General features: G+C 45.3%; 1 protein-coding gene across 9 annotated transcripts in view; it reads left to right on the top strand.

The window, feature by feature from the left end:
• Positions 1-18,019, top strand: part of MIDN (midnolin) — a 72,701-nt gene that overhangs the window by 35,236 nt on the left and 19,446 nt on the right. For all 9 annotated transcript variants that reach the window (XM_070745261.1, XM_070745231.1, XM_070745222.1 and 6 more), the window contains 3 exons: positions 11,069-11,524; positions 13,429-13,561; positions 15,182-15,460. In XM_070745261.1, coding sequence (XP_070601362.1) covers positions 11,069-11,524; positions 13,429-13,561; positions 15,182-15,460 — 868 coding nt within the window. The remainder of the gene's footprint in view (positions 1-11,068; positions 11,525-13,428; positions 13,562-15,181; positions 15,461-18,019) is intronic.

Below are 18,019 nucleotides of genomic sequence, written 5' to 3'. Positions count from 1 at the left end.
GAAGTCCGCCAGGCTTAAAGTTGCCAACATTGGAGACCTCTGGTCTAGAAACATAGAAACATAGAAGACTGACGGCAGAAAAAGATCTCATGGTCCATCTAGTCTGCCCTTATACTATTTCCTGTGTTTTATCTTAGGATGGATATGTGTTTATCCCAGGCATGTTTAAATTCAGTTACTGTGGATTTACCAACCACGTCTGCTGGAAGTTTGTTCCAAGGATCTACTACTCTTTCAGTGAAATAATATTTTCTCACGTTGCTTTTGATCTTTCCCCCAACTAACTTCAGATTGTGTCCCCTTGTTCTTGTGTTCACTTTCCTATTAAAAACACTTCCCTCCTGGACCTTATTTAACTCTTTAACATATTTAACTGTTTCGATCATGTCCCCCCTTTTCCTTCTGTCCTCCAGACTATACAGATTGAGTTCATGAAGTCTTTCCTGATACGTTTTATGCTTAAGACCTTCCACCATTCTTGTAGCCCATCTTTGGACCCGTTCAGTTTTGTCAATATCTTTTTGTAGGTGAGGTCTCCAGAACTGAACACAGTATTCCAAATGTGGTCTCACCAGTGCTCTATATAAGGGGATCATAATCTCCCTCTTCCTGCTTGTTATACCTCTAGCTATGCATACCTCTAGATACCTTTGGAGGTCCCTCCTTGAAAGGGTTGCCTGAATCAAACCAGGCCTGTTATTGATTGGCCCGGACAGGGTTTTTTGTGACCACTTTGTGGTGTGCAAAATTGTGGGTGTTGGAAACGTTTCCCCTCCCTGCTCCCCCATCCCATGTCCTCGCAGGGGGAGGCTGGCGGCTTAGGAAAAGGACATGTTGACGTTGCCAAGAATTCTGTGGCACGCCAGGACCTGAGTCATCCCAGCAAAGACGGGGGGGGAGGGGGGGGAGGAAATCTCCGTGAACGGAAGATTGTTGGTCTCTTGACGTCAAAGGGATCTGGAGGAGAGCAGAACGGATGGGAAGGAGGGAAAAAGGGGGCCCTTCTTGGAACTGTCCAAGCCGGCCTTGATCCCTAGTGGACAAACGGAGAGGTCTTAAGATGGCCAAAATGAGAAGCTGGAGGCGAGATCTCAGAGGATAATTTAGTTAGGGAAGTGTTTTTAATAGGAAAGTGAACACAAGAACAAGGGGGGCACAATCTGAAGTTAGTTGGGGGAAAGATCAAAAGCAACATGAGAAAATATTATTTGACTGAAAGAGTAGTAGATCCTTGGAACAAACTTCCAGCAGACGTGGTAGGTAAATCCACAGTCACTGAATTTAAACATTGCCTGGGATGAACATATATCCATCCTAAGATAAAATACAGGAAATAGTATAACGGCAGACTAGATGGACCATGAGGTCTTTTTCTTTTTCCGGCCTTGATCCCTAGCGGGCAAACGGAGAGGTCTTAAGATGGCCAAAATGAGAAGCTGGAGACCGAGATCTCAGAGGATAATTTAGTTAAATAAGGTCCAGGAGGGAAGTGTTTTTAATAAGAAAGTGAACACAAGAACAAGGGGGACACAATCTGAAGTTAGTTGGGGGAAAGATCAAAAGCAATATGAGAAAATATTATTTGACTGAAAGTAGTAGATGCTTGGAACAAACTTCCAGCAGACGTGGTTGATAAATCCACAGTAACTGAATTTAAACGTGCCTGGGATGAACATATATCCATCCTAAGATAAAATACAGGAAATAGTATAAGGGCAGACTAGATGGACCATGAGGTCTTTTTCTGCCGTCAGAGTTCTATGTTTCTATGTTCCCGCTTTGGGTGCGTGGAAGTGGGATTGTAAGGATCAAGTCTTGGGGCAGGTTGTTTTCGGAGAGATTTCCGCGAATCCCTTCCTGGGTTGGAGGCCCAGCTTTAAGCTCCTTTGGCTTAGAATAAAGCAGGCGTGGGCGGCCCTTGAGCTGTTGTTTTTCGTTGGACCTTGGCAACTTTGAAGGGGCCTGGACTTCAACTCCCAGAATCCCCCCTTCCTCACGTACCCCTTAAAAGTCTCCAAGTTGGAAATCCGTACCCCTTAAAAGTCCCCGAGGGTTGAGAAACCCTCTTTTGCTTAACAGTTCCCAGCACCTGATCAGACCCCACAGGGTTGGCCTTCACCGGGTCCCGTCGGCTAGACAGTATCCGGGATCGTGGGGGGAGGGCCTTCTCTGTGGCTGCTCCAGCCTTATGGAACCAACTAACCCCTGAGATTCGCACCGCCCCCACTCTCCTAGCCTTCCGGAAGGCCTTAAATAATAGCTTTGCCAGCAGGTAATAGTATTCTGTTCCAGCCTAGAATGGAAGAATGTTTTATATGGGGCTTTATTATAATTTCTTGTTTTATCTATGTACAATGTTCCCTCGATTTTTGCGGGGGATGCGTTCCGAGACCGCCCGCGAAAGTCGAATTTCCGCGAAGTAGAGATGCGGAAGTAAATACACTATTTTTGCCTATGAACAGTATCACAAGCCTTCCCTTAACACTTTGAACCCCTAAATTGCAATTTCCCATTCCCTTAGCAACCATTTAGATTATTACTCACCATGTTTATTTATTGAAGTTTATTTTTAAAAATATTTATTAAAGGTGGACGAAAGTTTGGCGATGATATATGACGTCATCGGGCAGGAAAAACCGTGGTGTAGGGGGGAAAACCGCAAAGTATTTTTTAATTAACATTTTTGAAAAACCGTGGTATAGACGTTTCGCGAAGTTTGAACCCACGAAAATCGAGGGAACACGGTACACTGCCCTGAGTCCGTCAGGAATGGGCGGCTTATAATAATAATAATAATAATAATAATAATAATAATAATAATAATAATAATAAATTGTGTCCTCTCCATCCTGTGGGGTTGAGATACAGTCTCCTCTCCACCCTACTTTGTGTGTGTCCCTTCCTGCCGCTGAAGTTTCTCCAAGATCCGGAAAGAGAATATTTTAAAAGAAAAAGCCGTTTGGAAACCTAACCCTGGCTTTTCTCTGGTATCCTAACCTGCTTCCCGTTCTGAACAAAAATTAAATTAAATTAAAAACTCTGCGCTTGGCAACCAAGACAAAGAAGATCAGGGGGGGGGACTCCCCAGCCGAGGACCCCCCAGTCAATCAAACCTTGCTGGCTGTGTGTGTGTGTGTGTATGGTAATTACCATCTGTTCTGGATGTTCCTGGGAGAACAAAGGAATGATTTGCATTCAGACACCAAGAAGAGGGAATTCCGGAGAGGGAGGGGGGAAGGAGGGGGAGGGCCGAAGCCCATCAAAACGACATGTGTGCATGTATGAACATGGAGACGAAGGGGAGGGGGTGCAGAGGGGTCCCCCGTGCAGCTGGGGCTCTTGTTCTCCTTAAAGGAGGCCCTTCCCCCCTCCCTTCCCTTTTTAACCGCTTGCGGTGGGGGCACTGTCTTGGGTGGGTGCTCGGCGGGCACCTTGCCTTGCGCACGGGGAAGGGGGGAGGGGAGGGAGGGAGCTGAGTGCGGATGTCGTGACTGCAAGGAAAGAGCAGCCTGCTGGTAAGGGGGGGGGGCTTTTGTGACTCGGCCGGATCTGGGATTTCGTGACTGGTAATACAAAAGCAGGGCGATCGGAGAGGGAAGGTCAGGAGGCAGAGATCTTATTTGTTTGGATAGATAGAAAGATAGATAGAGAGAGAGAGAGACAGACAGACAGACAGACAGACAGACAGACAGACAGACAGAGATAGATGATAGATAGAGAGATAGAGATAGAGAGAGGGATGATAGATAGATAGATAGATAGAGAGATGATAGATAGATGATTGATAGATAGATAGATAGATAGATAGATAGATAGATAGATAGATAGATAGATAGATAGATAGATAGATAGATCATATAGAGAGAGAGATGGATAGATAGATAGATAGATAGATAGATAGATAGATAGATAGATCATAGAGAGAGAGAGAGATGGATAGATAGAGAGAGATGATAGATAGATAGATAGATAGATAGATAGATAGATCATAGAGAGAGAGAGAGATGGATAGATAGAGAGAGATGATAGATAGATAGATAGATAGATAGATATAGAGAGAGAAATCAGAGAGAGAGATCATAGATAAAGAGAGAGATAGAGATAAATAGATAGATAGATAAATAGATAGAGAGAGGGATGGATGGACGGACGGACGGACTAGATAGATATAGATAGATCATAGATAGGTCATAGATATCATATATATATGATATTATTAAGATATGTTATATATGATCTATCTATGATCTATCTATCTTCGGAGTCTTCGGAGAGGGGCGGCATACAAATCTAATTAATAATAATATTAATAATATTAATAATAATAATAATAATAATATCTATCTATCCTGTCTGTCTGTCTGTCTGTCTATCTATCCTATCTATCCTATCTACTCTATCTTCTACCTAATAATGAAATGGAAGGGAGAATTAACAAAAAAAATCATACACACACACGCACATACACACACACACACATGCAATATTTATAGAGAGAGAGAGGCAAAAGAAAGCATTAAGCTCCTCCCATATTTGGCTATACCAGAGTGATTTGACAGAAGGAAAAGAAACATATAACACTTCCCTGGTACAAAACTGAAAGGAGGAGATCCTGTGGTCTAGAGGTTAATTCTCTGCCTTGCAACACAGAAACTGCAGGTTCAAATCCCAGTAAGGGTATGGCTAGCTGATGAGAGGAAATAATCTCGAAATAGGTCTATACTAATCTTCCTTTTCAATTCAGCAAAAATATGTTGCACATACATACATGCGTATATCCATCCATACATGCTATATATAAAGGTTTTAACCAATGCTCTCAAATTTCAGGGTAAACCAGAGTGGGAGGCCTGAGGTTTTAAGGCCCAGGAATCACCTGGTGTGGCCCAGACTGACAGTGGTACCACCAGTTTGTGCCTCCGAGGGCTGCATTTTGTCTGCAGCCCGTGGGGATACTTTTTTCGAGGGGGGGGGTTTCCTTTGTTCCTTGACAATTTAATCTGGCGGTCCCATTTATTTATATTTATTTATTTATGTGCTGGCCTGGCTAAGGACAATGGGAATTGTAGTCTAGCATTCCTGCAGGGGGGGCACCAAGTTGGAGAAGATTTTAATTTTTTTTCCCCATCGCAGTTCTGCTTGAACTGCGATGGAAGTGTTGGTTATGACCTTTAAAGCCCTTCATGGCACTGGACCAGAATATCTCCGAGACCGCCTGCTGCCGCACGAATCCCAGCGACCGATTAGGTCCCACAGAGTGGGCCTTCTCCGGATCCCGTCAACTAAACAATGTCGGTTGCCGGGCCCCAGGGGAAGAGCCTTCTCTGTGGCGGCCCCGGCCCTCTGGAAGCAACTCCCCCCGGAGATTAGAACTGCCCCTACCCTCCTTGCCTTTCGTAAGCTCCTTAAGACCCACCTTTGTCGTCAGGCATAGGGGAACTGAGACATCTCCCCCGGGCATATACAATTTATGAATGGTATGTTTGTATGTATGTGTGTTTAGAAAATGGGGTCTTTTAAATATTTTTAAACAGTAATTTAGATTTGTTGTAAATTGTTTTCACTTTGTTGTGAGCCGCCCCGAGTCTGTGGAGAGGGGCGGCATACAAATCTAAATAATAAATTAATAAATAAGTAAGTTCTACACACTATTGCAATTAGGGTTCGCTGTTCTACTCCATTAATGCCTTTTAGACCCACAATGAAAACCACAACTCTTGATGCTGGTGTGTGATGGAGGTCTCATTTGACCCTCTATTTTGATCGTAATTTTGATGCATTTGAAAAGACTCTCAATCCTTAAAGTGCTGCTTTGCTTTTGGGGATAGACTGCCCTTGTAAATGGAGGCTCCGCTTCCTGGTTAAGTATTGCAAAAGTCCTTACCGTATTCTGCGATCCTCTGTGATTAACCTTGCTTGGATTTTAAAGCCAGGGCAGTAATGGAAGTCGGTTTGTTTAAAGCAGTGGTTCTCAACCTGGGGGTCGGACTCGGGACCTCTTTGGGGGTCACAGGGGTCCCCTAAGACCCTGGGAAAAGATAAATTCCCCACTGTGTTAGGAACTAAAGCTTCTATTCTGGCACCTTGGAACATATTTTTACAATCAAACCAATCAGGTGTTTACAGTGGGGGTGTCCCTCTGACCTTCCTGCCAATCAGCTTAAAGCCCTGCTAGGATAATTGGTGCTAGACTTATGGTTGGGGGTCACCACAACATGAGGAAACATAGAAACATAGAAGTCTGACGGCAGAAAAAGACCTCATGATCCATCTAGTCTGCCCTTATACTATTTTCTGTATTTTTATCTTAGGATGGATCTATGTTTATCCCAGGCATGTTTAAATTCAGTTGCTGTGGATTTACCAACCACGTCTGCTGGAAGTTTGTTCCAAGCATCTACTACTCTTTCAGTAAAATAATATTTTCTCACGTTGCTTTTGATCTTTCCCCCAACTAACTTCAGATGGTGAACTGTATTAAGGGGTCGCGGCATTAGAAAGGCTGAGAACCCCTGGTTTAAAGGATTATTCAGCCGTGATTTTGAGGTCTCTGGATCTCAAAAAGCAGGCTATATAATAACAGGAGAGGAAGGAGCAGAGGTGTGAATTACGCAATCGCCCTTCCTTTTGCTGGGGTGGCATGGAGGGGAGTCTTCTGCACATGCCCAGGTGCCCTCTTGGGACAACAGGACGTAGGTTTTTCTCTAGCTCCCTCCCACTCTTGTTTTATATTTATATGCATGGACCAAAAAAATAAAAATTAAGTTTCTTTTCTTCAAAAGTCCTACTCAAAGGTTGCTGGCTCCCCCACCTCCACCCCAATCGTTTTTTCCTACCTGGTGTCCGAAACTCGCCTCCCCACCCACCTCTTCCTCCCGTAAGAGGCTCTGCTCGGCACAGCCGGCTGCATCTCTCAGACCGCCACCTTTCCTCGAGCTGCCGTTCCCACGGGTTTCTCAGAAACCTCCCACCCGCCCTCCCCATCCGCCCTCCCCATCCGCGCTTCCGTCTTTGCATTGAGGCACAAAGCCGGGCTGGGGGAAGGGAGGAAAGGAAGGATAGAAAGAAAGGCAGAAGTGGGAGAAGGCTTTATTTTTTTTAATTATTATTATTATTTTATTATTTTATTATTTTATTATTATTATTTTATTATTTTATTTTTATTATTTTATATTATTATTATTATTATTATTTCATTATTATTTTATTATTTTATTATTATTATTTTACATTATTATTATTATTATTATTTTATTTTATTATTATTATTTTATATTTTTATTATTTTATTATTTTATTATTATTATTTTATATTATTTTATTTTATTATTATTAGTTTATATTATTATTTTATTATTATTATTATTATTATTTCCCAGGCCTATATAATTTATGTATGGTATGTTTGTATGTATGTTTTTTTAATAATGGGTTTTTAAAAATATTTTAAATTGTAAATTATTAGATTTGTCATGAACTGTTTTATTGTGTTGTGAGCCGCCCCGAGTCTACGGAGAGGGGCGGCATACAAATCTAATAAATAAATAATAAATAAAATAAATTATTATTATTATTATTATTAATCAGATTTGTATGCCGCCCCTCTCCTAAACTCGGGGCGGCTAACAACAATAATAAAACAACATATAACAAATCTAATATTTAAAATAACTAAAAACCCTTATTAAAAACCAAGCATACACACAAACATACCATGCATAAATTGTATAGGCCTAGGGGGAAAGGAGTATCTCAATTCCCCCATGCCTGACGACAGAGGTGGGCTTTAAGGAGCTTACGAAAGGCGAGGAGGGTGGGGGCAATTCTGATCTCTGGGGGGAGCTGGTTCCAGAGGGTTGGGGCCGCCACAGAGAAGGCTCTTCCTCTGGGTCCCACCAAACGACATTGCTTAGTCGACGGGACCCGGAGAAGGCCAACTGGTCGCTGGGATTCGTGCAGCAGAATAAACTTGGGTGTTTTAAGCTGGAGGCATGGATAACAGCATAATCCGTCCGCCTTTCGTCTTTCTCTCTCTCTCTGGTTTTTTGCTGACGTTTTTTGCAGAGGCGAAGGAAGAGGGGGGCGGGTGTTGTTGATTGTGCGTTGACAGGAAGTTGTGCAGAAGGGCCGATTCTCCGTCAACGAGGTGGGACGCGTCCTTTTTCTTTCGGCACGCTTTGTTTTCGGAAGCTGGAGGTTGCCACCTTCTTTGAGGGCTCGCGCATCATTTGCGCTGCTCCGTTTCTCACGTCCTTGCTGCCGTCGTCCTTGCTCATCCTCCCATCTCTTGCCCACGTGGCGTTGCTGAAGGATGTGGTGTCCTCCGTGAGGTCTAGCCGCTTGCTGGGTGTATGTCGGGTTGTAAAAGTAGCTCAGCTGGTGCAAGGGTTTGCTTACCAATGAGATCAGGAGCACCCCAATAATAATAATAATAATATTAATATTAATATTAGTATTATTATAATTTATTAGATTTGTATGTCGCCCCTCTCCGGAGACTCGGAGCGGCTCACAACAACAATGATAACAATGTAACAAATCTAATATTTAAAAAACATCTAAAGAAAACCCATCATTAAAACCATACAACGCAAGCATACCATACATAAAACTATATAAGCTTGGGGCAGTTCCCCCATGCCTGGCAATACAGGTGGGTCTTAAGCAATTTACGAAAGACAAGGAGGGTGGGGGCAGTTTAGGTCTCTGGGGGCAGTTGATTCCAGAGGGCCAGGGCCACCACAGAGAAGCCTCTTCCCCTGGGGCCCGCCAGATGATACCAGTCCCACAGAGTCAGCCTTCTCCAGGTCCTATTGACTAAACAATGTCGTCAGACAGGACCCAGGGGAAGAACCTTCTCTGTGGCGGCCCCAACCCTCTGGAATCAACTCCTCCCAGAGATTAGAACCGCCCCCACCCTCCTTGCCTTTCGTAAGCCACTTAAAACCCACCTGTGTCGCCAGGCATGGGGTAACTGAGTTACCCGTAGGCTACGGTAGATTTGTGAATGGTATGACTGAGTTGTATGGTTTTAATAATGGGTTTTTTATGTGTTTTTTAATATATTGGATTTGTGACATTGTATTCTGTTGTGGGCGGCATACAAATCTAATAAATTATTATTATTATTATTATTATTATTATTATTATTATTAAATTAGGGACATTTTTCATTCTCTTTGGCCTCTTGTTCTGCAGTGGGGAATTATGGCCCCATTATTATTATTATTATTATTATTATTATTATTATTATTTACTGGATTTGTATGCCGCCCCTCTCCGTAGACCTGTGGACTTCAATTCCCAAAATTCCTGAGCCATGTGACCGAGTCTGACCATGTCAAACATTGAGTAGCAAATTTCTTTTTTTCCAGATCAGTGGTGACTTGAAAATATCACTAAGTGAACGGTCATAAGTCAAGGACCGCTTCTATAGTACTTATGTAGTTGTCAGGGATTGTTTGATTTGGAGACTTTGGCCTGCCACATATTATGCATTGGACTGTATTCATGCTGTGGGAATTTGGGAGGAGTTGCTGCAGGGAGGAAGTAGCCATGACAAATTCCTTCTTAGATTCTCAAGGTCATCCTTTGTTCGACACCTGCCCGGAAGCATTGGACACGTTGGCGACGAACTTGTGGGTGTGGGAACCAGGGATTGAACTTCAAACTGGGTGGAGAAACCCTGGTAGCTTTAGATTCGGGTTTCTCACAGGTGTGCCAACATGGCTTTGCTAATAAATTGGAACATTGAGGAATGTGGACTCGGACTCTTGATTTAATTTTGGATGCTATTTGTAACTGCAGTAACTTAAGGTTTAATTTAATCTACTCCTGCACCTGGTAGCACTAATTTCCATCTACTACTTGTCTTGGTGGGGTGGGGGGTCCAGGAATATCTTTGTGCCCCGTTGAAACCACAGGAAATCAGGGAATTATCAGAGAAATCGGTTCGGGAAATATCAGGGAACTATCAGGGAATTCGTGAAAAAAACAGAATAAATCGGGTTGGGGGGGGGAACCAAACTGTATTAAAATGTTTAAAAGCCAGGGGAAAATCATTTTTAAAAAACCCCGGATTGCGCTGCCTGGCAGAGTCAAGCAAAAATGAGCATAACTGTGGCAACAATTTACTTCCTCAGCTACCGATATTTCTCCATGGCTTAGCCGTTTGGTTTGACGTCATCTACGATTGCGTCTTAACTAGATCGCAAGTTACAAGGAAATACCAGGGGATTTCAAAATGTTTTCCCCTTGGACACCCTGTTGGGGAAAAGGAATCCTCAATCTGAGTATTGCATTGGCAGTTCTGTGTTAGCAAAAACTTCAGAAGAGAAGGATTTAGGGGTAGTGATTTCTGACAGTCTCAAAATGGGTGAGCAGTGTGGTTGGGCGGTAGGAAAAGCAAGTAGGATGCTTGGCTGCATAGCTAGAGGTATAACAAGCAGGAAGAGGGAGATTGTGATCCCGCTATGTAGAGTGCTGGTGAGACCACATTTGGAATAATACTGTGTTCAGTTCTGGAGACCTCACCTACAAAAAAGATATGGACAAAATTGAACGGGTCCAAAGACGGGCTACAAGAATGGTGGAAGGTCTTAAGCATAAAACGTATCAGGAAAGACTTAATGAACTCAATCTGTATAGTCTGGAGGACAGAAGGGAAAGGGGGGACATGATCGAAACATTTAAATATGTTAAAGGGTTAAATAAGGTCCAGGAGGGAAGTGTTTTTAATAGGAAAGTGAGCACAAGAACAAGGGGACACAATCTGAAGTTAGTTGGGGGAAAGATCAAAAGCAACGTGAGAAAATATTATTTCACTGAAAGAGTAGTAGATCCTTGGAACAAACTTCCAGCAGACGTGGTTGGTAAATCCACAGTAACTGAATTAAACATGCCTGGGATAAACATAAATCCATCCCAAGATAAAATACAGGAAATAGTATAAGAGCAGACTAGATGGACCATGAGGTCTTTTTCTGCCGTCAATCTTCTATGTTTCTGTGTTTCTATGTTAAAATCAGCCCTCTGAGCTAACCACTCCACCTGCCGCTCTCTTTTCCAGGTAAATGACTTCCTGTCCGGGAGGTCCCCCCTGACCCTTGCCCTGCGGGTCGGCGACCACATGATGTTTGTCCAGCTGCAGCTGGCAGCTCAGCAGAACAGCGGGCAGCTCCAGCACCGCCACGTGATTGCCAGCCGTGGGGAACAAGCCGGAGGCACCGCCACGGCTTCCACGCCAGTGCCGACAGCCGGACCAACTGCCTCCAGTTGCCGCACCCTACCCGGGAGCACTCCCGCCACCTCCCCTACTTTTGCCCGGCTCCCTACGGCGCCCGCTTGCCCACCGGGCCCTGTGCCCAGCCCTGCTGCTTCTCCGTCGCCAACGCAGACTATGCCTCTCTACTGTACCACCGCTAACCCGACCCCCGTCACGGCAGGGATGTTCCATTCACACGGGACCAGCGCACAGACGGTCAACGGAGGCGGGAGCGGCAGCGTCATGTCTTCGTGTTCAGAGGTCAGTCCCGGGGAGTTTTTGCAGGGCATTGAAACCAACGAGGGTTGAGCCAGCTGCGTTGGTTGCCGATTGGTTGCTGAACGCAATTCAAAGTGTTGGTTATTTATTTTATTTATTACAGTGGTCCCTTGACTTTCGCGGGGAATACGTTCCAAGACCGCCCGCAAAAGTCAAATTTCCCTTCCTTCCTCCCCCTCCCTCCTCCATTCCTGGTTTTACTTACTCCCCAGAGCCCGCAGGGGCAACGAGGCGGCAAGCTGGGGGCTTTGCTGCGCTCACTGCCGGCGTTTCCCTTGGTGGTGGCGATGGCAGCATCGGTGCTCAGGGTCAGGGCAGGGGAAGCTCAAGGCAAGAGGGATCCAGGCCAGGACTCAAAGCCATGATTCCAGGCCGGTCAGCTGGGAGGTCGGACGCTACCACTAAGGGAAACGGCTTAGGTGGGTGGGGGAAGAAGAGGCGGCAGTGGCAGGCGGCAATAAGCAACGGCCCCCTGACCCAACAATGCCCTCAGCTCCTCCCCCCTTGGGCGAGTTAGGGTGGTCTTGTCCGCCCGCAAGGCTTGGCTTCAAGAACCAACGCTCCAAGAATTAAAGCAAATCTCCGGGGGGGGAGCTGATTCCAGAGGGCCGGGGCCACCACAGAGAAGGCTCTTCCCCTAGGCCCCACCAAGTGACATTGTCTAGCTGACGGGACCTGGAGAAGGCTGATTCTGTGGGACCTGACCAGTCGCTGGGATTCATATGGCAGAAGGCGGTCCCGCAAGTAATCTGGCCCGATGTCATGTAGGGCTTTATAGGTCATTACCAACACTTTGAATTGTGTCCGAAAACCAATCAGCAACCAATGCAGTTCACGGAGTGTTGGAGAAACACGGGCATGTCTAGAAAGGCCCATGACCACTCATGCGGCCGCATTTGTTATGGCCTATAAAGCCCTACATGGCCTCGGACCAGATTACCTACGGGACCGTCTTCTGCCTCATATATCCCAGCGGCTGGTCAGATCCTATAGAGTCAGCCTTCTCCAAATCCCATCAGCCAGAACCTTGTTGTTTTTCAAACAACGTTGTTTTTCTTTGTTCGTACGTAAAAGGTCTCTTTCCCCAAAAACTCCCATGGAAAAAGACCAATTAATAGAGTCATTGGATACGAGATGGGCGGCAAATACATTTTAATATAAAAAATAAAAAATAAATGATGGGGAAGACTCTTTTTCACAAACCAACAAGTACGATCAAGGAAATGGAGCCCCTGCTTTAGGAAACCAGATTGCAACGCCTTGGTCTCTTCAGCCTCGAAAGACGGCGTTTAAGGGGTGACTTGATCGAAGGGTATAAAATCATGCATGGGATAGAAAAGGTGGATAGAGAAAAAGTATTTTCTGTATCACACAATATTAGGGCGAGGGGGCCCTCCCTAAAGCTCATAGGTAAGAAAGTGAGGACAAATAAAGGGAAATATTTCTTCACCCAGAGGGTCCTTGGTTGATGGAATTCCCTTCCAGAAGAGGTCGTGACAGCTGTCAGCCTGGATAGCTTCAAGGCAGGATTAGACAGATTCATGGATGCCAAGTGTATCGGTGGTTATTGAAATGGATGTCCATGTGCTGCCTCTATGTTGGTTTAGGCAGGCAGGATTCCCTTGAGTACCATTTGTTGGGGGTCAAGGGAAAGGGAGGGTCTTGCCTTCTCTTTCTGCTCCAGATCCCCATGGACAATTGATGGGCCCCTGTGGGACACAGAATGCTGGACTCGATGGGCTTTGGTCCGATTCAGCAGGGCTCTTCTTATGTTCTTATGTTCTTTGCTTAATAGAAATGTATTTCTGGCAAGGAACAAAGTCAACCTTGTCTGAAAAAAAATGGTTCTCCAGCCCTGCTTAGCATCTGTTCTTTGGCTTTTGCAGGTAGACTGTGCCTCAAGAAGTAAAGGTTCACCCAGCAGCAGCCCAACTCAGGCCTCTCGGAACCGGAAGCATGGCGCTGTGATAGAAAGCTTTGTTAACCACGCCCCGGGGGTTTTTTCGGGAACGTTTTCTGGTAAGTCTCCGTTGCGTTTCTCTCGTCTGCCCCAAATACGTGTAGAAGGTAATACATGCAAATTTCAGAGGACAGAAGGGAAAGGGGGGACATGATCGAAATTTATTTAAATACGTTAAAGGGTTAAATAAGGTTCAGGAGGGAAGTGTTTTTAATAGGAAAGTGAACACAAGAACAAAGGGGCACAATCTGAGGTTAGTTGGGGGAAAGATCAGAAGCAACGTGAGAAAATATTATTTTACCGAAAGAGTAGTAGATGCTTGGAACAAACTTCCAGCAGACCTAGTTGGTAAATCCACAGTAACTGAATTTAAACATTCCTGGGATAAACATAGATCCATCCTAAGATAAAATACAGGAAATAGTATAAGGGCAGACTAGATGGACCAGGAGGTCTTTTTACGGAAAGTAGTAGATGCTTGGGACAAACTTCCAGCAGACGTGGTTGGTAAGCCTTAGCTGAGCTCGCAAGGCATCCCGGGCGACTCCTTGAAAAAGCCTCACAACCCTATATAACGTCGTTTTTCAACATTAGGCACTTGAACATTTCAACTCCCAGAATTCCACAGCCAGCTCTAATTCTGCCCGGCTGGGGAATTCTGGGAGTTGAAGTCCACACACCTTCCAAGCAGTGATGGGCTCCTACGTATGTGCCTATGTGTAACATAAGAAAATATTATTTTACTGAAAGTAGTAGAAGCTTGGGACAAACTTCCGGCAGACGTGGTTGGTAAGCCTTGGCTGAGCTCGCTAAGCTATGCATATGCATATGGCATGTATACATAGAATTAAATAGTATATTTTGGATGTTCAGTAATAGTAAATAGATGGGGAAATTGTATCGCTTTGAGGCGAGGAGAGGCCAGGCACCTTTATCCTTGATGTGAGTGACGTCAAGTTGGCCATCTTTAAGCCAGTCACATGACCTTTAAGCCGCTGCCTGGTCAGATTATCTCAGGGACCGCCTTCTGCTGCACGGATCCCAGCGGCCAGTTAGGTCCCACAGAATGCATGGGGGAATTAAGACTTCTTCTCCCCCTAGGCCGTTATAATTGTATGCATGGGTCTTCTCCGGGTCCCGTCAACTAAACAATGCCACTTGGCGGGACCCAGGAGAAGAGCCTTCTCTGTGGTGGCCCCGGCCCCCTGGAACCAACTCCCCCCAGAGATTAGAATTGCCCCCCACCCTCCTTGCCTTTCGTAAGCTACTTAAAACCCACCTCTGCCGCCAGGCATGGGGGAATTGAGACTTCTTCTCCCCCTAGGCCCTTACAATTGTATGCATGGTATGTTTGTATGTATGTTGGGTTTTATATATTAAGGGGTTTTAATTTGCTTTTAGTATTGGATTATTATTGTATATTGTTCATGACTGTTGTTAGCCGCCCCGAGTTTTCGGAGAGGGGCGGCATATAAATCCAATAAAACTTGAAACATGATCAAGTCACTCCCAGCTGGTCACATGGCCGGCAAGCCACACCCACAAAATTAGCCACGCCCACAGTGGTAGTAAAAAAAAAATGCAGGCCTTCACTGCTTCCGAGTGTTGAAAAACACAGCTGTGAAACGATACAGCCCTGTTTTTTCCCGCTGCTACAACTTTTCCAACTCCTCCTGCAGGCACTTTGCACCCCAACTGCCAAGACAGCAGCGGCCGGCCGCGCCGAGACATCGGCACCATCCTGCAGATCCTGAACGACCTCCTGAGCGCCACACGGCACTACCAGGGCATGCCCCAGTCGCTGACCCAGCTGCGGTGCCAGACGCAATGCTCCTTGTCCACCCCTTCCCTGGATCTCAACAACCACACTACCTCAGAAAGAACGGCAGCTGCTGCTAACCAGCCCTTGCACTTGGGGGTCCCGTGCCCGAGCCAAGCAGCCGCCGGCAAGCCCACCGGTGAGTTCGCAAACTGGATTTTGGGGTCCTTTTCCTTGTGTCCCCACTTCCTCGTCTTTCGGAGAAATCAGCTGTTTTTTTTGCAGACTGGTCTTTGAGTAGGATAGGAAGTCCTTCCGGTGGGTGGGGCTTGGGGGCGGGTCTTATTCTTGGGGGCGGGTCTTTTTCTTGGGAGGGGCATGTACAAAGTGGGCAGGGTCAGTGATGGTTTGGGATTGGGGCTGTCCTAATTCTGCAGGGGCTTGGGGGCGGGTCTTATTTTGGGGGGCGTGTCTTTTTCTTTGGAGGGGCATGTACAAAGTGGGCAGGGTCAGTGATGGCTTGGATTGGGGCTGTCCTAGTTCTGCAGGAGTTCATAGCAGCATCAATTGAATATCCAGTACAGTGGTACCTCTACCTACAAATGCCTCTACTTATGAACTTTTCTAGATAAGAACTGGGTGTTCAAGATTTTTTTTTGCCTATTCTCAAGAACCATTTTCTACTTACAAACCTGAGCCTCCGAAACTGTAACCGGGAAAGGCGGGGAGAAGCCTCTATGAGGCCTCTCTAGGAATCTCCTGAGAAGAAACAGGGCCGGAAAAGGCAGAGAGAAGCCTCCGTGGGGCCTCTCTAGGAATCTCCTGCGAGGAAACGGGGCCAGAAAAGGCAGGGAGAAGCCTCCGTGGGGCCTCTCTAGGAATCTCCTGGGAGGAAACAGGACCGGAAAAGGCGGGGAGAAGCCTCTGTGGGGCCTCTCTAGGAATCTCCTGGGAGGAAACAGGACCGGAAAAGGCAGGGAGAAGCCTCCGTGGGGCCTCTCTAGGAAACTCCTGGGAGGAAACAGGGCCTCTACCCTCCCTGTGGTTTCCCCATTCGCACACATTATTTGCTTTTACATTTATTCCTATGGGGAAAATTGCTTCTTCTTACAAACTTTTCTACTTAAGAACCTGGTCATGAAACGAATTAAGTTCGTAGAGGTACCACTGTATTTTTGCTAACAGCATTATTCCTCAACTTATGGTCAACCATTCATTTAGCGACTGTTGTGATAGCACTGAGTAATGTGACTTACGACTGATTTTTTCATACTTACTGTCACAACATCCCCTGACCCCAATTCCGGCAGCGGCCTGGTGTGTGTGTGTGTGTCATGTGATCCCCATTTATTTATTAAAACGTCCTGCGACTCACCTCACCTTGGAAAGTAACTCTGGGTGGTTTATAATTAATATCAACCTCCCCAGCTAATGTTCCCCCAATCAATGGGGGAATCCACATTCATTATTTTCTTTTAATGTAAAATTGGGTGTGACTCACTTAATCTGTCTCACTTAGTGACTGGTATTCCAATTATGGTCATAAATTGAGGATTAGCAGTGTTGTTATTTGTAGTAGTTGTTAAGTTGTTTTCAAGTAATAAATGTTTGGGGGCTGATGCACAATCCTTTCAAAGGTGGTGAACCGGGTGTATTTAGGGTTGAAAAAGAGTTTGGGGAATTTATTATTTCAATTTCTAAGCTGCCCTTCTCTGTAGGAAGAATCCTGGTTTAAAGAGAGGCTGATTTCAGCTGTTTTCCGTCGTGTTACTCTTGCGTTTGGATTTCCATCGGGCCCGTGACATTGGGCAACTTGAGATGAATAGACGGCCAAAGGAATTTAAGTTGGAGTGAACTTTTCTGAATGACTTAATTGGATCCGTATGTTGAATTCCTCAGGCAGGGTAGAATTGGTGCGATTTGTCGTTACTCATCCAGAAAAATTGCCGGAAAGGAGGGGAAAAAAGAGGGCTTCCCTCTATAAGCCAGCGTTGCCCCTGATGTAATGTGTTTCCCCCTCCCCTTGATTTGTTCCTGTTTAATCCTTTGCCAAAGAAAATTATGGTTGGGGCAGGAGCCAGTTTTAGAAATGTAAGAAAGTCCAGTTATTACCAGAGTTGCAGGAATCCCAGCGACCGATTAGGTCCCACAGAGTGGGTCTTCTCCGGGTCCCGTCAACTAAACAATGTCGGTTGGCGGGCCCCAGGGGAAGAGCCTTCTCTGTGGCGGCCCCGACTCTCTGGAACCAACTCCCCCCCCCCCCAGAGATTAGAACTGCCCCTACTCTCCCTGCCTTCCGTAAACTCCTTAAAACCCACCTTTGCCGTCAAGCATGGGGGAACTGAAACACCTCCCCCGGGCATGTACAATTTATGCATGGTATGTTTGTGTGTGTGTTTGCTAGTAAAATGGGGTTCTTTTTAAATCTTTTTAAATATTGTAAATTTATTTGGATTTGTCATGAATTGCTGTATCTTGTTGTGAGCCGCCCCGTGTCTGCGGAGAGGGGTGGCATACAAATCTAAATAATAAATAAATAAATAAATAAATAAATGCCCCGAAGGAGGAAAAGACTCAGCAAACCATAGATTGATTATGACCATGATACATTCATGAGGAAGTGGATGATTGCCTCAACCATGATAAAAAACATTAACATTTAAAACATCTATCTGAAATGAGCAAACGGAATCCCTGACTATGCAGTAGAGGAATATTGCAAATTATAGGGGGTTATTTGTACTTCAGGACTTTTTTT

The sequence above is a fragment of the Erythrolamprus reginae genome, chromosome 1 (assembly GCF_031021105.1).
Source record: "Erythrolamprus reginae isolate rEryReg1 chromosome 1, rEryReg1.hap1, whole genome shotgun sequence".
In the NCBI taxonomy this organism is placed as follows: Eukaryota; Metazoa; Chordata; class Lepidosauria; order Squamata; family Dipsadidae; genus Erythrolamprus; species Erythrolamprus reginae.
The sequence above is the reverse complement of the archived record's forward strand: the minus strand, read 5'-3'. Positions and strand labels throughout refer to the sequence as shown.